The sequence below is a fragment of the Thrips palmi genome, unplaced genomic scaffold, assembly GCF_012932325.1.
Source record: "Thrips palmi isolate BJ-2018 unplaced genomic scaffold, TpBJ-2018v1 HiC_scaffold_18, whole genome shotgun sequence".
NCBI classification, from domain to species: Eukaryota; Metazoa; Arthropoda; class Insecta; order Thysanoptera; family Thripidae; genus Thrips; species Thrips palmi.
Genome location: NW_023144627.1, coordinates 12,923,175 through 12,944,722, shown reverse-complemented (window position 1 = coordinate 12,944,722; position 21,548 = coordinate 12,923,175). Strand labels below are relative to the sequence as shown.

Sequence of the window (21,548 nt, the reverse complement as noted above, 5' to 3'; positions counted from 1 at the left end):
TTGTCAAGAGAAGGATTCACTACATGTCCTCCTGATGGATCTAAAAAATCGAGTTAAACTGTCCAGAGAGATAACAATTAACTGCATTGGTAGTGTTTGAGAAAGTTTGTTCTTTTCCAATCTTGAAATGAATCTTTACAGATATAGTTCATTTCCTAAATTGAGATGTGCTTTGCCTTCCTATCTTCTTAAATTTTTGCAACAGACTACTGTGTGATCTATAGAGTGTACTTTCATTTCCTATAATCATTAAGTTCTAAATGAATAAAATCAGTTCTCCAAACGCTTCACAACCAAAATTGAAAACAACTGTATACTGCTGAATATTTATTCACAGAGGTCCAGGAAAAGAAAACTGTTCAATGCAAACCAAATTCACACGTGCATGATGTACACCTTGGAAGCTGATGGATAACAAAAGATAAAAACACAACTAAAATCCCCATCACACAGCGCAAATTTTGTTTGACAGAAAGGAAAACAAGGAGCTACAAGTCATAGCTGGAAAGCACCTGATAAGAGTTCTTCCATGTCCCTATTACAACAGCAAATCTTTTCAAGAGGGATATTTGACTGTTTATGTCCATGTCACTGTCTATATTTAAAACTATCACAAGAGAAACTAATATAATTCATCTGCAAGCATTCCAGTCAGCCATTAATTACTGACAGAGAAAATAATCTAAAATGAGGTAGTATTTTTAAATATCTTGTTTCCTGCTTTGCTTGTTTTAAACATTAAAAATTCAATAGGATTCCTCTAGAAATTCAAGATAAAAAGAACTCAAACCCAACTGGGAAAAACAACATTCATTTTATGGGGGAAGCTCAGCACTCATTGCTTAAACAAACCCGCATCTGCATCATACATATGATGACCATAAAAATATGTTGAAATAAATACTTTAAAACTTATCACTTTTTAACACTTGCAAAACATGGTATGTGAATTTGCATTTAATTCCACCAGTCAACATATGGCAGACCGTTTGGATTAACAACATGTTTCTGGCATTCCACTCTGGCAACAAAAAGGAGTCATCATTCACACATATGAGAGTCAAATTTTTAATCTGATGAGTATCACAGCTAAAATCTTAACTAAACTATCTACAATGGCAGAAAAATTGTCTGAAAATTCAGGTTCAAAATAAAAATAGACCATTTACTGCCAAAGGCAACGATAGGGGATAAAATTAAAGATACCTACATGGGAATAAAATAAAAATTCGCCTAAGTGTACTGTCTTATTGTAGTACCAATCCAAGTCTAAGATTTCTGAAACGGATCTACAGTTTAGCAGTAAATAAACGACAATCAAACCTTCCTCTGATTTTGTCATCCAAACTCCACAGGAAAGTCAAGATGCACCTCTTCAAATAAGGAAGGTGGTGATCATCGGACACATTCTCACCAGAACATAGGGAATTTTCTATATCACAAACCAACTTTGCCTCTTGTTTCATTACATAACAGACAATGAAAAGATGATATTTAAATGCACGTACTCTTTCTAGAAACAAATTTTAAATACTGGTGTGGAGCCTTACAGTTAACAGTAGGCATGAATTATGTACAGCTATCTTGATCTAATCAAATGCTGAATAGTCACATCCACCATGCATTTCCAATCCTTAAAATAAGAAAATAAATAAGCTTTCTATGGCGACCAGAACATCTGCACAAACTATAGCTCAACAAAACTCGCAAAAAAATGCTTGAAGGTTTTCAGCTTCATGGCATAGCAGTTGGAAGCAGGTATCGAATCACGTGAGGCTGGTCTCAAGTTTGTAGCTCTCATCACACAATGGGACACCTCCCACTAGAAATTAATAAGCGTCGCCACCTTCATGGCAATGCTGCAAACACAACCCACAAAACACGAACTCGTGCTGGTCCGGCAGTTCATCAATTCAATGCTGGCTTTCCTCAATGGCTGCACCATTGTTCTCAACACCATTCATTTTCTTGCTGTGCCCATTAGCTTCAGGGTCTTGAGGGCGAGGAGAATCTGTGCTGGGGTCATCCCATGATTGTCTTTCACCGGAGGAAAATATGAGGTAGAAAGTGGCACAGAATATGTACACTCCGGCAGAGATGAAGAAGACTTCCCGCCACGCAGCTTGAGTAGGCTGAAATCAAAATAAACATAATTTGTAATTTCTTTCTCTCAATAGAGAGATAAGTAGTCATCAAAGAATTGACTCATTCGCCATTGGAAACCATACCCTTCCATGAATTATGTAGCCGGCAGTGACGGGTGCAAGCAGTCCAGCAAGATTTGCAGTGCAGTTTGTGAAGCTCATTAAGATTCCGGCAAATCGAGGTGAAATATCCAGATGGTTCACTTTAAAGCCTGAATAGATACCACCATTCAGACCCATCCCAAGGGTGAGAATGGCAACAGTGAGCAAAGGGTTGCAGCCGGTATAGGATGCTATCACAAGGGCTATGGCGGGGCCATATTGACCTGAAAAAATGTGCAAAAACGATTAAAATGTTAAGTTATAGTAAAATCAGTCAAAAAAAGTCCTTTAAGCTTCAACTCAGCTCACCCAAGGAATTAACAATGCGCCTGGCTGTTGTGTGGGACAGGCGGGTGGAGATCATCCAGTCTGTGAGAACACTCAGCAACATGGAGAAGATCCACATGGCCAAGTATGGGAGTGCAGATGCTGTGCCATTCTGTAAAAAATAACAATAACAATAAAAAATTTAAAAACACTGAAAACCCAGAAACTAAAACATCTTGCAGGAGGTATTCAAAATCACACCTGTTTAATGTCGAAATGCAGAACTTGCTTCATGAATGTAGGCAGTTCCGTCATCAGAGTCTCATACCCGTAGTTCTGACCAATGTGAGCCATCAGAATGGCCCAGAAAGGAAGAGACTTGAGAATGGATATCCATGGAATAGGTGGAGACTGAAAGCAAAAAATTAGGTTCAATATTTGATGATAAATAAATACATTAACAAGCTACCAACTTGAAGGATTGTTTTCTCACCGACACTCCAGCGGGTCCCCACAGCGAATTTACAATGTACTTCCTCTCCGCAGGGTCGATGGTTGGATGAGATTCCGGATCTTCGTGACCGTAGAACAGGAACACAAGAGACCATACTGAGCCCACTACTCCAAACACGTAGAAAATGGATGGCCAACCGCCGGCAAAGCCATAAGCAGCCAAAAGCCCGCTCAGAGGCATGGAGACCACAGTACCGAATTGGGCACCTACAGAAAGGAAACAAGGAAAATTAATTCTTGCTCTCATGAAGGACACAGACGGTGGGGTCGGGGTGCCAGCTTCCAGCCAACAGTGACTTACCAGCGTAGACAAACGCTCCCATTCTGCTTCTTTCATTCGGGGGGACCCATTTGGCCAGTAGGGCGTGAGTGCAGGGTACAATCGGTCCCTGAAATTCGCGAGGAATTTCGATTATTATTTCTCAATCGGAAAAAAACATGTGGAGAGTAGTGGAAGCGACGTCTCCGCACCTCGCCGAGGCCCTGGATGAAGCGGACCACGATGAGGGGCCCGACGCCGGCGTAGGCCGCCACGGGCACCAGCAGGCCGAACACGGAGTTGATGAGCATGCCGACGCCCAGGAAGTACTTGGCGCCGTAGCGCTTGGCCAGCACGCCGAAGGGGATCTGGGTGAGCACGTAGCCGTAGAAGAAGGAGCTGAGGATGTAGCTCTGCGTGTACGTGTTCCACACGAACTCGCCGTCGCCGTCCTGCAATGCAGACACCACCAAAAAGTCAGCAAAAAGTCAGCAAAAAGTGAGCGAGGAAGGAAAGGATCAGACCTCCGCCGGCCCGGCCGGTCCATACAAGGTGTAAGTGAGTAAGTGGCTTCGCTATCGAGCAGCCCGAGACAGAAGACAGGCAAAAGAAACGAAAGACCCGGTGATCGACGGCACACGGCACGGGGAAGTCCCTGACCTCCACGCGGTGCCGCCGGGCCCCGCCAAATCGAGAGGCGAAGAGGCCGCAGCCCTTGGGATGACGGCATGGCAGCTCGGCTCGGCGCAAGCTGGAATCGAACTCGACTCCAGTACGCGGTTCGCGGCAAGGTTCGCGGTTCCGCCTTCCGCGTGCCCACACTGGAGTGCCGCGTGCCGCGCCGGAGAAGGGACACTGGACATTCCGTGCCGGCTGGGCTCGGGCTGGCTGGGCTGGCTCACCTTGGCTTGGCGCTACGCGTGCGCGCCGCGTGCACACGTGCGTGGCAGACGCTCGCCAAAGCACGCGCGCCGTCGCGCCGTCGCGCCGTCTCGCCGTGCGTGCGCGAGAGAGACGGAGCGACCGGGCACCAAGGGACGCCTTTGTCGCACCTGTCCAGCTTGTCCAGCTTGTCCAGCCTGTCCGGGGCACTGGAGGCGAGGCGAGCCAAGCAGGATGTTGTCGCCTCGCTGCAGCACGCCCAGCACGCCCAGTGCGTCTACTTCCCCTTATCGTGCACCCGCGACACACGCACACACACACACACACACACACACAGAGAGCCGGGGGGGCTGAGAATGCCGCGCGCTGCCGACGGGGCCCGCCTAAGCTACCTGTAGCGCGAGTGGCTCGGACAACAGCCGAACAATCGTCGCTCTGTCTCTCTCGCACCGCGAAGGCACGCCCCGTGAGTGCGACGGAAACAGAGCGACGCGGCGCGCGAACGCCTGCGAGGTAGGCAGCCGGCTCGGTTCAGCGCACGCCTGCGTCGCGTCTGCCTACCCGGCAGGGGCTCTCGTCCAACCCGCAGCACTCAGCACCGCTCCGCACCGCTCCGCACTTACAGTGTCGTTCCTCCTGGGCTTGATGGAGCCGACGGCGCCGCCGCAGTCCTCCACGTCCATGGCCTCGTGCACCTGCGGCAGGGCCGTGTGGTTCACCATGGCGACGATGGCCACCGACATGTTGGTCCTCATGACGTAGGCGTTGGCCATGCCCAGAAACAGCAGCAGCGTCATGCAGTGTCTGGAGCCCAGGCATCCTGCAACAGAACAGTCCCTGTCAGTCCCTGTCACTACCCTGGCGGGGCGGGGCGGCACCGCGGACGTCCGCGTCGACGGCAAGGGGCTGGCGGCCAACGCACTGCCGACGCGCTGCTGGATGGAGAACGCCGCCGAGGAGGTGGACGGCGCGTCCGGGTCCGGCGGCGGCCGCGGCGGCGCCCCGCCCGGGGCTCGGGGGTCGCGGGGCCCCGCGGGGGGCTGCGGTCGCGGCGGCCACCAACCCCACGGCGGCACGCGGTCGAGCGCGTACAGAGAGGCCATCCATGACGATCGGGCACTCGCGGACTCGCCCTGAGATTCGGATTCGGATTGCGGTTCGGGCAACAATCGAATCGGGGTGCACCCCACCGGCCGCCCGAAGGCACCCGAAGGCCGCGGCCGAAACGAACCGGCGCCAAATTCAAATCGAAATTTGGAACCGGAAAGCCTCGGGAAAGCTGCACGCCTGACGCACTGGGTTAGAGAGAGAGAGAGAGAGAGAGAGAGAGAGAGAGAGAGAGAGAGAGAGAGAGAGAGAGAGAGAGAGAGAGAGAGAGAGAGAGAGAGAGAGAGCGACCAAACGGCACCGCACGCGTCGCGCCGCCGGGCCGAGAAGCTCCGCGACAGAGACAGACGACGCGAATGTCAAGGCACTCCACCGCGGAGTCGCGGATTCGCGCTGCAGGGGCTGATGCGGATGCTGTGCGCGGTCCGCGCCGGGCGAAAAAAGGCGCCAAACATTGACAAATGACCCATCTGCCCAAAATGAGTAAAAATCGGGAGGATATTAAACTTTCCGGGCTTGAACCTGGAGACGGGAACCGTTGCCATGGCGTCAAGGCCAGCCGCCGGGGTTGCGGGTCCGTCCCGGTCGCACCCTGACGGAGGAAAAGCTGCGTTTCGTCGGCCCCAATACAGTGCACCAGCTGGCCGCGCTCTTTCCCGCCGCCGGCCCTGCACTTGGCCCCCTGCCGCCAACAAGTAAGAGTCTTGGAGGTGCTGCCCCCGCCTGCCCCCGCCTGCCCCCGCCCCCTCTCCGTCCGATAGTACCGTGCCCAGTCAAGTGAATCGAAGCCATCAGTTGCTCGGAGTGCACGCGGTGGCTGCGCCATGGCTGCGCGCCGGGCGGTTCCGCAAATACACCCACCCGTGGGTGCGCCCCTGCCCTGCCCTGCCGCCCTGCCGCCGAGCCATCCCCGAAGCGAGGCCTTCCCCGAAGCCTCCCGCGAGGCCTCCACCTCCACGACGGCGACGTCAGAGCGGCAGCGCGTCAGCGCGTCAGCAGGGCTGCCACATTCGCCAATTACGTAATGCCCGCGTGCGTTGGCCCGAGCCCTGCACCCCCGTGGTGCCCGTGGTGTCTCTCTCGCACTCGTGGGGTGCTGGGGAAAGGGGGGAGGGGGTTGACGGACGACTGGCAGCAGGTCCATCGCAGGGGGAAGGCCCTTCAAAAATAAAATGTAACAAGCTGAATTTTTAGTTGTTTTATTTTGTGACGGTTTTGAAAAATGAAACGCTATCACGGAAAACTACAGCCACATTACACGCTCCGCGAGTGCGAGAGAGACAGCGCGTGACCCGTGCAATAATCCCACGCTCGGAGTGTCGGGCCGCGTCGGCGCCTCGCGGGCAATGTCAAGGTCCCCGTGCCGGCCGAGCCGCGGCCGAGCCGTGCTGTATTCGAGGTAGCCAGCCGCAGCAGCCGGTAAACACAAGCTCACGTGCGGTCACCCAACACGTCGCGCTGCCCGGCGCTGCCCGCAGGGCCCGCAGCCTGTCTCGCAGCTGTCTCTCTCGCACCCCTAGGGAGCGCCACTCGAGAGCGAGAGAGACGGAGCGTTGTTTGGAGGCAGCCCGGCTAGCGTTGCTGCCTTACCTGGGGCCAATCCAAGTTCGGCCCTTCGGGACGGGCCCCGGCTAGCCCTTGAGGGACGGGCCCCGAAAGGGCCGGGCCGTGGCCCAGGGCCCAGGCAGGGCCCAGGGCGCCAGCAGCCGGTTTTCGGCCCTCGCCGACCCTCGGCCTTGGGGCTTAATCTGTTTGGGCCCCTCCACTGGGAGTGACCTACCCCAACGCACTCTCTGGCCCTGCCTCAGTCCTGCGTCCGTCCTGCAGCCTAGACCCGCCTCAACCCCGCGTGTTGGGTAACGCACCGACACAATGGCACGCGACGGGCCGTGCCAACATTCAATGGATGAGATCTAGGAAACTCAACTTATAGTAGCAAAATGTTACATTATTTCATAAAAGAGAGAAAAGTCGCAGGGTCAAGGAAAGTTGTTTTGAATCTATGTCGAAAATTGTCGACGAAGTTACGCTCTGCAGTAGCCAGACGATTACTCTCCATTTGGTCGCGGGCACTAAATCAGACCAAAGTGGCGAACGCCATAATTAAAAAAAGAATTGGCGGCGGACATCGGCCAGGGCAATCGGCCAAACGAAGCGTCGGCACCTCGCGCCGATCCCGCATGCGCCCAGCCCCGCCCCCGCCCAGACAAGCCGCGCAAAACCGAACCATACCAACACAGCAAAAAAAAAAATAACCTCAAAAAAACATTTTAAAAAAATTGAACCTAAAAATGAGGCTAGTAAGTTTCTATGAAAAGAAGGGCTCTATTTATTTTACACCAAGTCCTCCAAACTTGGTACGTAATTTAATCGATTAGTCGTCCTTGTTTTCAAATGTAGATGTTGAGTGTAGGCACCACGTGTGCAAGTGAAGTGACCCTTGGACAGGACAAAAGGGACACGGTTTTTCGTTTACCGTGTACGGCTTTTCGTTTACCGTATACGGTTTTTCGTTTAGCGTATACCAGGTTACCCTCGAGGGGTCCCCCCGAGGAGTCCCCCCGACGACCTCCAGTCCTTCCGCCGCCCTGCCAGACAGCCGGGCACTGCCGGGCACTGCCTTTGCCTTGTCGAGCAGTAATCAACAGGCACAGCCAAGTGCACACAAGTGTGCCAATAGCCAAAGTCGAACGCGCGCGCGCCACTGTGGGCGACTGTACACTGCGAGCCACGCGCGCCACGCGCCGGCCAATTCTTCTCAATCAGGAGAGCTAATTTCTGCGACAGCAGGGGGGCGTAATTTCGTAATTTCCTCTGACGAGCGGCAGGTTTACAAGGCTCTGCTCGCAGGGTAGAGTTCCCTGCCGGCCAGAGAGGCTACGAAATGCCCCAATACTCTGGAAGGACCTAGCCACTACAGCGATGATGATGGTGGTATGCCTTGGTGTCTACCTTGACGCCGCCCTCCGAAGAGAAAGTGAATACAGGAGCCTTCAATTGAATGTGGGCCAAAGTTTTCGATAGGAGTGCCGCCGGCCGGGTGGCGAGACGCTGTCAGGACTGAAAGGTGCAGGCTTCATTGATTTCTAACAGTGTCGAAACAGTGTGCACCACAAGGGGCGCATGGCCTGACCCGCGCGCTTTTCTATTTTTACAACGGGCGCCGTGTGACGCGCCGCGCGACAGGTACTGCAGGGTACATCGGCCCGGCCGGGCCAGGCGGAGGGGGAGGGTCCATGTATTAGGTACCAAAACAAAACGTAGCCAACGCTGAAAATGGGGTGAACGCGGAATAAGCATAAGCACGTTCAAGAAAAAAAAACACTCTGCGTAAGTGCATGCATTCATTTCCCGATCCTAAATTGAAATCCCCCTTCCTTTCCCAGCCCGCGCAACACGTTGAGTCACGCTTGCGGCGCGTTCACGGCGCACTCGCGCCATCCCATTCCATTTCATAACTTTTGGCTCGGCCCTACGGCCATCCGTCCGCACCGCGCGCGCACCGCGCAGCAATGCGCGAAATGTGGAATAACCTTTTTGCCTTGGTCGCCGCTCTCAGCCAAGCGACTCGCGGAGGAGGGAAGTCCACGCAGAGAGGAGTCCGCCTTCCCGCTTCTCCGTATCCGGTGCACCAGAAGGAAATTTTGATTCCGTTTTATACGGTGTTCAGCACACCAACTATTAAATTTTAAAAAAATAATAATCCGGTTACACCAGAAGGAAATTTCGATTCCGTTTTACGGTGTTTTATTATTAAATTTTTTAAAAAAGAACAATTCTTGTACGCCAGGAGGAAATTTTGATTAAACACACCTAATATTTATTTTTTAAAAGAAATTTTGGCAGTGCACGATGTGATTTTGCCCCTGTGATTGCGCCACCAGCGGAGACTGTTGCCGCCATGCCATGCCGGGCCATGCCGGGCCATGCCGGGCCGCCACAGTGTACAGTCCCTTCCAGAACGGGGAGCCTCGGTCGGCCAATCGTTTATGCATTCCTTCATTAACTCGACGCCCCGCCGATGCCGCGTCACGGCGTGCCGGACTGGCGTGCCGTGCTGGCGTGCCGTGCTGGCGTACTGAAGGGTCACACTGCCAAATTTAGAAGCGCCCATCGAAGAACAGCGGAGCACAGCGAGAGCGCGAACTGCCATCGGGGCGGTCGGTATTCTTAGCCGGGCCGTCACGGCGGTGCGCTAGACTACGCTAGACTGCGCTAGACCGCACCGAGGTTCTTCTAGTGCGTGCACTTGCTTTGTCTGGGTTACGAGTGCCGGGAGCGGTCACCACTCCGCAGACTTGCATCAGCACGAAGGACGGCGTGCTGCGGGTTCCCTCCACGGGGCGTGCTGCACTGTGCTGCAGGCCTGCACAGGGGTGCGAGAGAGACAGCGCCACGAGCGCATCGCGTTCACCTTGAACCCGACCGAGAGTCGGCCGAGCTTCGGTGCGAATAACCCGAGCCGCCTGGGCTGGCCCGGCCGCAGCGGCGGCCATACTGACCCACCAGAACGACCAGCGTCGCCCCGTCTCTCTCCCACTCACGGAGTAAAAAGGCGCGAGAGAGACTGCCGCAATCAGACTGCAGAGTTGGTCGGCACGCATTGGCGCGCGACTTCCAAGCCGAGCGAAAATTGGAGTCCGAATGGGCAAGCACGGGCAAGCGGTGACAGGCCTTGTCCTTCGTCGCGTCACCGCGTCACCGCGTCACCCACGCAGGCAGGACGGTCCGCGTGTCCTGTCCGTCCAGTCCGCGCCCTGTCGTCCGTCAGGCCCTGGTCAGGCCGCGGACACAAACAAGCGAGGACCGGGCGACTTCCTGCCAAGGGGCCGTCCACGCCGAGCTCCACGCCGAGCTCCACGCCCTGTAGGGCCTCGGGGAGATTCGTCTGCCGGGAGTCAACGGCCCAACCAGGTCAACAAGGCCGAGGGCGGCCGAGGGTCCAGGGGCGCAATTACAAAGGTGAAATCACTGTCAATTTCAGTGTACAAATCCAATGAATTTCGGTCAAATTTCGATGACTTTCAGTTGACTTTCGATTAATTTTAGTCGAATTTCGATAAATTTCAGTTGAATTTTGATGAATTTCAGTAGAATTTTGATGAATTTGAATAAATTTCAGTGAATTTTACTTGTTTGATGAATTTCAGTGTGGCTGGAGTTATTTCCCCTTGGTAATTACAAAACGCCCCAGAGCGAGGGAGGGGGGGGGGCTTTATCAATTTTACGACCAGCCAGGTCAACTCCAGTAGGGTAATGTACGAAGCGGGGAGGAAAATACCAGTTACATCAATCGTTACGTAATAAATAAACGACCCCTTCGGTAAACACCGGGCAAAGGCCCTGAATGGAACGCACTCGTGACATTGACTCGACATTGCAAAAGGCGGGCGGGGCGGGGCGGGGCGGGGCGGGGCGCGCTGGCTGCAGGCATGCAGCGTGCTTCCTGGCTTGGCCGGGCTTGGCCGGGCTTGGCTGACGCGGCCACACTTTCGACGCAGTGACATGGATTGATTGAAAAGGCGGTCATGCACACTATCGCCTGTCAGCGGGGAAATAGTGGTAGTTTCACGCGACCAACTGCCGGAGACAGTTCGAGCGATTCTCCCAATTCTTCATATTGATTATACTTTTGTTTTTCAATTTTCACGTGCGCAAATCAATACTCCATTTTGTGGTGTGGCAGTGCCAGTCGTTGTCCTCGCTTCATTGAATCCGCCGATCCCTCGCTCGGGTGGGCCTCGCCCCACCTCGCCACTCCCCGAATCACAACGCTGCCCTCTCACCATTCATTTTCGCTTTTTATCGTTCGCTTCTTTTTGTTTGCAGTTTGAATTGCTTATTTATTTCGGCGGCGCGCGTGTCGCTTCGGAGGTGAGACGCGCGACAGTGGAGCGTCAAATTTCGGAGTGGCGTGGCGCTGCCGTGGCGCTGCCGCGCGGCACTATCTGCACGTCGTCATCTCATTATGTCAGCCCGGCCGGCAGTCCAGCGGAGCGAGCCTTTCAGCTTTCAATTTGCACGCCGCACGTGCATGGAATTTCCCAAAATAAAAACAATAACAAAATAATAAAAAAACGCGACAAAAAATTCCACTAAAAATGTGTTTTGCCCACTGCAGGTCCCCTCATACAACAATCAACTTGTAACAGACCCAGCAGACTCGGCGAATGGTATATAGTTGTTGTTGCATCCTGGACAGGAAGCTGACTAAAGGCCCTTGCAGGGCGTGCAGGCCGTGCGGGAGGGCCAAAGGTTTCGGACTCCCGGCCCGCTAACCCAGTCCATGGCCCAGTCCATGGCCCAGTCCATGGCTGTGACCAACGGATGCGCCAATCAGCTTCGACCTCATTTCGAGGCGGGGCGGCGAGGACCGCGGTGCGCACTCGTCCCGCCTAGGTGCGCATTGTCTGCAGTTTGGATGATCCGACTACACGACGTCCAATGAGCGCGGCTGGATCTGTGAACCAGTGCGGAGCGGACTACGGATGCATAGTCGAATCAGCAAAACGCGCTGTGACGTGGGCATCGATGGACCAAGTCTCCAGAAGCGGCGGCAGGTGTCCATCGAACGCCACTCCAGACGTCATGCTTCAATCAGGAAGACATCTCCGATCGCGTGCGCCAAGCAAGGCGCCAAGCCCCGCCAGATCCTGGAGGCTCTCCGTTGTTTGGGCTTCGTTTGGGCGGGGTCCTGGATGACCATCATCATCTTAGGGCAGGCAGCCGCACCCACACAACCCGGAGCTCACACACACACAGACACATTTAATGACCGCCGCAATCCTTTCTACAACAAAGCCATTTTGGCACTTCCCTACTACGGCCAAAAATAAACAGCAGCTCCTCGCTAAACAAGCCGAACATGCCTGAGACGCCCATTGACCCTGCCGCCGTCGTGTTTCTGCCAATACTGCACGTTATTGGCACGACAGGCCTTGGGGCCCTGCCTGCCTGCTTGAAGGTGGTGAGGTCCAGTACTCAGGGAGCAGTCTCGAGTAACCGGTCTTTGTACACACAGACGCACGCACACATGCACACGGCGGGGAGGTCAAAGCCGTGCTGAATATCGTTTTGGAGGGCACGCCGGGGCACGCGTGCACCGCGTGCTGCTGAAACAGGATCGGATGCGGCCAGCGCCGATCCGTCAGCAAAACAAGATAATTTGGAGGGAGGTCCTTGGTCGAAAAGGCGCCGGCCGACACAATGCGGCCGTATCGCATCGCAAATCAGTGTCAAGACCGCCAGGACGGCCCTCCATTCACTGCGCGAGAGGGATTTCGTTTTAATCTTTCGGGTAAATGACCGCTCATCGGTTGATTGGCCGACTGTATCTTATTTCTGGAGACCACACGGAAAAAAAATGATGCCTTTCTTGTTTTTCTTATTTTTAAAAATAATCCGCGCAAAAATTTGGCCAGGTGCAAGTGAGATTCCAATTTTTCGAAGTAGGAAGTCCTGCCGGGACGTGTGCTGCCGTGGAAGCCGCCCTCCAGGGTTCGGCTTTGCCAGCCTTTGCCAGGCTTTGCCCGGCTCGGCCAAATACCAGTAAAAAGGCGTGTGGATGGGCAGGGCTGGGGTGGGCCGGGGCGTGCCCCACCTCGCGGAAAATCACCCCAGACGCCCCACAAGGGGAGGGGGCTCCAGTCGAACTCTCTCTGGCCTTCCCTGTCGCAGGGACTTCCTCCTTTAGCCCCATTCCGGACGCCACTGTCGCCAATTCTCTCTCCGATCGCGGAAAAGTCCGCGCTGGAAAAAAACAATCCAGTCCTCCTGGCCGGCCTGGCCGGCCTGGCTGGCCTGGCGGCCCGGGAGGAACACCGCACGGGCAGCCATTCGTTTTCGACACACGCAAATAAAAGTGATGCATGGAGCAAGAGAAACGCGCCAATCTTTGTGCGCTTCGAGAGGCTCCTTCTTTGAGAGTGTGCTCTGCTCTGCTCCCCCGGCCGCGCTCCCGATGACCAGAAAGGTCACAGCGACACAATAAGACCACCTCGCCCAGCCCATGGCGGTGACTCGGTGACTCTCGGTGACGGACAGCTTTTCGATGTGTCGTTACGTCGTTACGTGCACGAACGCCAGGCCGCGAAATCGCTTTGCATAATGGGGCGGGCTTCTTCCTGCTCGCGGCTTCTTAATTGATATCAATTAATGAAAACGAGAAAGGCAACAAAGGCTGTGGAAAGGATGCCGGCCTGACAGCCGCACGCACGTGGTCTGGACATGACAGGGAGACGGCGCTCGGTACAGTAACGTCGGAACGGCGCGTGCGCGTCGTTCACTTCGTTTCGAAAAATACGACTCCGTTTCGACTTTGAGGGACTAGTCTCGACTTTGCTTGGTGTGCTTATCTAGTCTGGGCGGGGGCTCTAAAAATGCAAACTGCACGAAAAGTTTGCTTCACGGCTCGATTGGCACGAATGTGCTCACGGCGCGGGGAAAAAAACGAAAGAGAATGCCAGATTAAGGCGGGTATTCGAACCCGCGTCCTCGTCCGCCGAGTCCTGCACTCACCTCGCGGCGCCGGGACGTCCTTCTCCTGCGGCTGCTGCTTCGCCTCCAGCTCCTTGGCGGTGCTGCTGACCACCGTCTCGGCGGGCGTCACCATGGTGGCGGCGGGCAGGCTTTGGTTCCGGCTGCAACAGACAACCCACAACGAGTCAGAAAGGCAGTCAGGGAGGATATGTTGAAAGACAGTCTTGCGACTAGTCGACTCGACATGGTTTTCTTAAGGTTAGGTTCGACTAGCAAGGTTTCGCGCCAAAACACGCTTTCATTGTGCAGTCCTGCCAATGCAAGCGCAGTGTACGACACTAACAAAAGCGCGGGAAACCAAAGCCAGCACGCAAAATTATGATCCTGTCAAAACCATGGTCCACTTCCTGAACCCCAGACATTCCAAAGGACATCTCGTAACGACACGAGTCACTGAATCGGACGAGGAGGGTCGATAACTTGACGGCAGTTTCAATGTCTCACTGGAACGCACACAACGCGCCGCTCCGCGACAGCGTCTTGGCATGAGGCAGCGCGGCGCCGGCCAGTGACATTACAGTGACACCAGCGACACCAGTCAAAAGGGCATTAACTCCGGATGCGAGTGGTCACTGGCGGTCACTGGTGGTACATACTCCTTCCGCGGGACGACCGCGTCAAGCCCGTTTCCTCTCCGGCTCTCCGAAAGCATGTCCTCAGCTTCGCGGTACAGTACGCGCTTCACCGTTCCGCAATCGCAGTGTCGCCAACTTGTAGCACTTTAAGGCGGCGATGTAAGAGCACGCTACCTCGGAAGCACGCTAGTGGAATCGGCGGGGCGGGGTTGGCACCCCTGCGGCACTGCTTGACTCGGCGACAGCGGACACCGGAGGCGCTGACACGGTTGACACTCGTTGACACCGTCGATCCAGCAGACGACGCATCCGCCGGGCGCAGTCCATTCGCGGAAAGACCGGTTTGCTGGCGACGGGTTGGTCGGCCTGGGTGCAGGGCGGTGCAGGGCGGTGCAGGGCAGACAACGTGACGATTCGACCACGACTGCCACGGTGTGGTCTGGGAGGCAGACTCGTCACCTCCGCGCCGAGCGGAGCGGGCTACCGCCGAGCGCAGCCGGGCCGGGCGGGGCCGGGCCGCGCCGAGCCGGGCCGGCGGTGGCGGAGGTGGGGCGGGCAGGCCGTGCCGGCCGTGCCGGCCGTGCCGGCAGCGTGAGTGGCAGCCAGCGGCAGCGCGGGGCAAGCCGCCACGCCACGCCGCCACGCCACGCCGCCACGCACAGACCCAGAGAAAGTGATCAGCTGATGTATCTGCTGCGCCTTGGCCGCCTTGGCCGCGTGGCGGGGCGCGGAGGGCGCGGACAAGCCGCCCCCACGGCATCGCCCGCGTTCGTTCCACGCAACAGGTGACGGAGGTTCGACTCCCGCTCACCGCACCGATCATCCACCTCGCCGGAAACCGGTCCGGCCGTTTTGGCAGTCCGGAATCGTCTTGGATGCGTCCGGCAGGCGCGAGGATGCGCCACCAGGTAGTGAGTGATGTGGGGTCAGCTGCAGCTGCGAGTTCAACGGGGACTGGATTTCGACACTGCTGAATTCATCATACTCCTTGATCCGCGGCCGGCGAGCCTCCACTATAAACAACCCCGCCCTCCCCTCCTGCAGCCCCATCCTGTCGTCCTTGGACTACCCCTGCCTGCCGCGTGCTGCCGCGGGGTGGCGGGCACCGGCAGAGGGAGAAGGGAAGAAGAAGGCGCATCGCGAAACAGCCTCACTTCACAAGCCGCGTGGACAGGCTTCTTCCCGAAATGGCAAGAGTGTTGCCTACACTGTACCGTTGGCTTAACGGGACGTGGCGACCCGCGGCCGTGAAAACGGGCCAAACCCTTCCATCCGGAAACCGAAACCGCACGAGAGCCACCGGAGTAGACGCCGCGGAGAAGAACCCCAGAATCCGACTTCTTTCCCTCTTCCACCGCTTTGGAACTCAATTCCCTTCTTACTTCCGCTTGAGAAGTCACTGAATATCGCCTTGGCGACGCCGCGACGCCTGCCGGGTTCCATGGCGCGTGGGAGAGTTTTGTGGTTGTTTTTGTTGGTGGACTGATTGGAATGGTGCCTGGGTCCGCCCTGAACGGCCACGCCGGCCACGCTGATGGCACTGATCGCCCTGTTGGTGTCACGCCGCCTGGGCCGCGCTAGCCTCACTTGGCCACGGTCGGAGCGGAACCACGCAGCCAGTGTCATAGGCCCCGGCACGTCTCTCTCGCACTCATGGGGCGTCCTGTAAGAGCGCGAGAGAGACGGAGTGCGTGAGTGGACAAAAACAGACTGGCCTACGTGTCCAGGGGAGGGTACTCCGCGCGCTCCGCGCCCTCCAGCCGGCAGGTGACGTCACGGTGACGTCACAGCCCAGGGCGAGAGGCAGGGAGCCAGGCAGGGAGCCAGGCAGGTCCGGTCCGGTCTGGCGAGGCGTAGGGCAACAACAACTAGGCGAGACCAACTGTCTGGAAGCCCAGCAGCCCAGCGCGCCGACGTAAACAAGAAACAAGCAGAGACTGGATCCAACTGGAGCCGTGGGGGTTCATATAAGCGCGTCCGGAATGCACCAGAGGGATAAGAAACTAAATCATTTTCCTGGCAAAAGGAGCGGGCATAGTCAAGTTAGGAAAGAAAATTGATGCCAAGTGATACCGACTATTCTTTTCGACAGAGTAAGAAAAACCTTCAGTACCCAGTGCGTACGCAGGGCGTCGGAATGCAGAAAACAACTGAGAGCCCTTGAGATGATGATCCAGTCTATATAAAGTCCACCAGTTCGCGGAAGCGAAGGCTGGCAGACAGGAAAAGAGCACCCCGGTGCGAACTGCCAACGCACAGTGCAATGGAGATAGCCGACTTTCGCCCGATTATTATAAGGACGACATACTTATCACCGGCACCTGGCCGCGCCCCGAACAATGCCCCAGGAAACGCCGATAACGCCCCAATTAATAAAACTGCGAGCATCGCAAACAGACTGGTTGCATAACTGGCCGTCTCGCCTCGCCGTTGGCGTTTTCAATGTCAGAGTCTCCGAGTCATTGGACCGGCTAGCTGCGTGCGTCTGGCACGCTGCCGAGTGTGCATTAATGGCGAATACCGTACAGGGGCACTGTCGGCGTTCTGCTGGAAGTCAATTTAGCTTCAGTTTTTACCTGTGCAAGAAGCACCAGAACGAGACAAGAATGGGGGATATTTTTTAAATATTAATAGAATGATTTTTTGAAGGTTTTTTTTTCACTGCAACGTTTTGCTAAAACAACCCATAGATTCCATTTTCACACTCTTCTTTGTCGCCTCCACCGCCTTTGCTAACCTACCCTAACCTAACCAGCTGTTTGGGTGCACGCACGGACTGGGGCGGTAGACCAGGGTATGTGAAGCGCGTCGTCCGCCCATTGTGTTGTCAATGAGCTCAAGTTGGCGGGGCGGGGCGGCCCGCGACCGTGGCCTTGGCGCTGCGCTCTCAAATCATCATCATCATCATTATCAGGCCATCCATTCCGTTTACGCTTTTCACCTTGGGACTCATTTTTGCGATGTACAATGACAAGCGGGCCGCAGCGGCTGATCCCAACCGGTCGCGTCCCGTCTCTCTCGCTCCACACCGAAAAGACGAGTCGCGCGAAGAAGAAGATTACTCCGCGGCGTCCGCATTGCGGCGTCCAGGAAAATCACCAGGAAAACACGGATAGGCGTCCGGACCATCTGGAGTATTTTTCCAGCACCCCGGGTCGTCAATAGTTCTAGAAGGTGTGTATGAGCAGTCGCGTGACCCGCGCTGCAAAAAAAAATAACAACTCGGCGTTCGCGTTCGTCCTGACGCTGTAAGAAAAGAAGCGCATAGCGTCGCGCGGCCGCGTGGTCACACCGCTATAGATAGCTGCCTAACAACCGTAGTATTGGATCGAGCGTAACACGATGTCGCCGAGGTGGCGTGGCGTAGCGTGGCGTGGCGGCGCCCGGTACCGACCTGTTACCGCCCGGCACTGTTTACGACCGAGCGACGCGTCACGGCCCGTCACGGCGCGGCAAGGCTCAGTCGAATGGGGCCGGCTGCGCGGCAAACGCTGCAAACGTTTTGGCAGACTCTGCGCCTCGCTGTGTGCGATCGGTGATCGACTTGCGAAAGGCAAGAGTCCGGTCCTATGATGTCTACGAGTCTCTGCGGGATCCTCGAAGTCGTAAGCAAACAGAAGCAACGAGTGAGCCGCGTGCGTATATCGCCGTCTCGCCATTCTCCGACAATAAACAACTTTCCGTTTCACCTTCCCTTCATCTCTCTCTCTCTCTCTCTCTCTCTCTCTCTCTCTCTCTCTCTCTCTCTTCTCTCTCTCTCTCTCGGCACTCTCGGTCTCTCTGGCGTGCAGGCGCAGACAGAGTTAGAGGCCGCGCGGCGCATTCATAGCGCGCGGGTTATTAACCTGCATTCAAAACAAAGCCGGCTTCTTGCGTCACTTGCAGCGCCGCGACCGCGGTAGCAGATCGAGTAACGGGGTGATGACTCCGCACATCCTTTTGGGACACCGACTAATATAGGACTATTCAATGACTACGCAACCGTGCTGGCGACCCGGCGTCACTTCGGCCAGCTTCATGAGGACTCCTGTTCGGCGGCCGCGACCCGTGGCGACGCCCACGGCACGGCGAGGTGGGCGCGCCCGAAACTGGGCCCACTTAGTCTGTCTCGGCCGCGCAGTCCCCGCAGTCCGCGGGTGGCGCCTCTCGGACACAAAAGCGGCGGGCCGCTGCCGCGGGCCTCGCTCCGTCTCCCTCGCACCCGCGGAGCGACCCACAAGGGTGCGAGAGAGACAGGTGGCGTGTCGTGCGAATGGGACGTGCCGGTGAATACGCGAGCACGTGCGTGCGCACCGCACGGCCCGGCACGGCCTTATTACCGACGGCAGCGCGACCAAACAATCTTTCCCACGTTTAGCCGGAGTCGCAGTGCCCGCCTTGGTGCCCGCGGACTGCCCGCGGAGTGCCCGCGACCACACCGCAAGAATGCAAGAATGTAGGCATCGGCCGCACCGCCGTGCAGCAAGTCGTTGTGTAAGACAGAAAATCAAGTCATCCATTTGAACAAACAAAAGTCTTAAAAAAAAAAAAACAACTCGTTATCTTACAAACTTAAAAAAAAGTGCGTAACCAAAAAAACAGTTATATTTTTAAAAGCCAGTTACTTCAAAAAATACCACAAAAAATATCGATATTTTTGTGGTATTGCAATATAAGCCGTTCTTCCTCTCTATGGTTTGAGTCGCTTTTTCCGAACGTGGTCGTCGCGTGTCATTAATTTTATCAAATAGTCCTTATTGCACACAAGGCAGATTGCCGCGCTGATCGAATCGGGATGTAACTGCCTCCCCAGCAGAGAGATACATGTGCCCATATATGATGACCATATGGCTGCCGCGTCGGCCGATATTCGGCGTGGTCAGGATCGATGTAATCGAGAATGCCCCGATGGCTCGAAGACCACCAGGGCCACAGATGCCGCGTGCTGATAAGGTGACACACCCGCTGCCATCAAGGCGTATCGTGGTTAAACAAACGTCTAATAATCACGGCATTTATTCCTATTTTAGTTTAGTCCGAACCGACAGCTCGGAAAAAGAGTTTCGACACTTCTGCCCCTACTCATAATCGCTTAAATGTAAAGACTGGCCCAGACGATAAAGACAGAATGTGAAACGGCTCCCGATTGAGAAATCTCCTCGCACGTTCCAACTGCATTCTAGATGGAGATGGGCGCCCCAGTTTCAAAAGAGAGAGACAAAAGCGACGATGGCCTTCGAAAAGTGCACCGGCAGTGGCAACATGCCGGATAGGTTGCCTGGCCTCCAGGGGCAGTCCCGAGATTCCAACTAGACACACGACAGCTTGCTGCGGTTTCTGCGAGCGAGTTTGAGAGGAACTCGCGCAGGCAGACTGCTTTGATCGAACGGCGAGGATGTTTTACCTGCCCCGCACCCTCCCCTGCTGGTGGCCCGTCCGTGGCCCGCCGATTCGGGCCCATTCATAACCTCGAAACAAGGAAAGAGAGATAGAGGAAGCCGGCGGTGCGAGAGGTGAACGAACGCTGCGGTGCGCGACAGGTGCGTTGTTTCCCCATTTCTTTGAAAAGGGATGACGCCGCCTGATTCCCTCAGGGCGACGGCACCATCCACGAAAACAATTCTGGAAAACGGCTCAGGTAGGCTTTATCTGGAGTTGGCACGCTTGGCGGAACAAGCGGAACCCGTCGGAACCCGCTGGCGTCGACGAATAGCAGCAGGCACAGACTAGCACAGGCCTGGCCCGCCTGGTGTCCGCTCGTCCGCCACATCGGCCACATCGGGCCTTACTCAAAGTGCAAACCGGGACTGCCAAACCAGCCAGAGGCTGCCAAAGCGGCTGGGGGCTACCCCTGGCAACTTTCAGCCGCGCCCGTCTCGTTTTGAAAATGCCGTGCCTTCCCGCCCGAAAAAGTTTGAACAAAGTTAGCGAAGTCCTTCTCCTTCTGGAACTCATTGGACAATTTAACCATCAAAATTAGCTTTCACTAGCTGCAAGGTTGGATTTTAGATGTTTTCAAAACTGACTGCCAGAAATCAATGAGTGGGCAGTGGGGAAGAGAGCAGCTTGGCCGCCAATGACGCAATTCATTTTGGCTCCGCAGCCCGCCGCCTTTTGCAACAAGTACGACACCTTAATTAGGGGTCGTTCCTCAACTCGCACACCATCACCGTGTCTTCTATGTCTTCGGATTCGAAACAACCCTCGGACTTGGCGCGCAGAACCTGCTCGACAAAGGCTACAGAGCCGAAAAGAAATAAAAATCGATAAATTTTAAATTGACCGGCGCGGCCAGACATGCAGTGCAGCCAATCAGGCACGGCCTTCCCCAAGGCTGCGCCAGGCTGCGGACACGGGGTGAGCCAGTGTAGGGCCAGAAATAATTCAAACGGTGACGCGGAACACGGAGTGGACACGTAGCGGATGTGCCGCCGACGGATGTGCAGGCCGGCTGACCTGACAGGTACCAACACTGCAAACGAAACGAGCATCTTGCAGTGTCGACGACTTTTACCGAGGGAACTATAGCATTTGGACGCAAATTGAGGCGAAACGAGCCCATCGCGTGAGCGAACAGTTCGGCCACCAGAACCTGCCACCGACCGAACCCAGCCTAACATTGCCTCAGCTGGCCGAACACATTCAAGCCAAATTGGCACGGCAAAGTGTCAAATTACGTTCGCCAATGCAAGGGCGAGGAGAGCGGGGCGCCATTTGACGCGGAGGGATGCCTGGATGCAAACATGAGGAGAAGCAACATTGATGGAGTCCTCAGGGGCGTGGTGCCAGTAGGCTGACGTCTCCCTCGAACGCCTACGGAACGCCCAACGAGTGCGAGAGAGACGGCACTGCTCGGAATCAGCCAAAAGACCGAGGGAGATGGTACGACAGCTACAAAGTCAGCCGGCACGGTGTGACACACTTGCCACCGTGTGCAATCAGCACGTGGCAAGGCGCACCTAAGTCGAGCCAAGAAAAAGAATCTTTCCGCGCGGCCTCAAACTTTTGGCTAAAAGAGTTGGTCTGCGATGGCAAGGGTTTGATCTGTATGTATACGGGATGACGAGCCAAAACATAAGGATAGAGCAGCGGTTCTCAACCTTTCTCGGCTCGCGACCCCAAATTTGTAGCCAAAAATTTCCGCGACCCCCAGGAAAAGTTTAAACCCCACGGGACCCCTCC

The 21,548-nt window shown here is 55.5% G+C and overlaps 1 protein-coding gene across 4 annotated transcripts in view; it reads right to left on the bottom strand.

The window, feature by feature from the left end:
• Positions 1-314: 314 nt before the first annotated feature.
• The window catches only part of LOC117645384 (putative inorganic phosphate cotransporter), a 28,437-nt gene continuing 7,203 nt past the window's right edge, over positions 315-21,548 (bottom strand). For 2 of the 4 annotated variants that reach the window (XM_034385536.1, XM_034385535.1), the window contains exons 2-10: positions 13,792-13,913; positions 4,791-4,987; positions 3,498-3,737; positions 3,328-3,415; positions 3,007-3,233; positions 2,775-2,924; positions 2,556-2,685; positions 2,229-2,470; positions 315-2,132 (exon numbers count right to left, since the gene is read on the bottom strand). In XM_034385536.1, the coding sequence (XP_034241427.1) occupies positions 1,914-2,132; positions 2,229-2,470; positions 2,556-2,685; positions 2,775-2,924; positions 3,007-3,233; positions 3,328-3,415; positions 3,498-3,737; positions 4,791-4,987; positions 13,792-13,885 (1,587 nt within the window). In that variant the 5' untranslated portion in view covers positions 13,886-13,913 and the 3' untranslated portion in view covers positions 315-1,913. Of the gene's footprint in view, positions 2,133-2,228; positions 2,471-2,555; positions 2,686-2,774; positions 2,925-3,006; positions 3,234-3,327; positions 3,416-3,497; positions 3,738-4,790; positions 4,988-13,791; positions 13,914-14,408; positions 14,480-14,561; positions 14,824-21,548 lie in introns of those variants that run through there. The other 2 variants (XM_034385537.1, XM_034385533.1) reach the window with 2 other exon arrangements.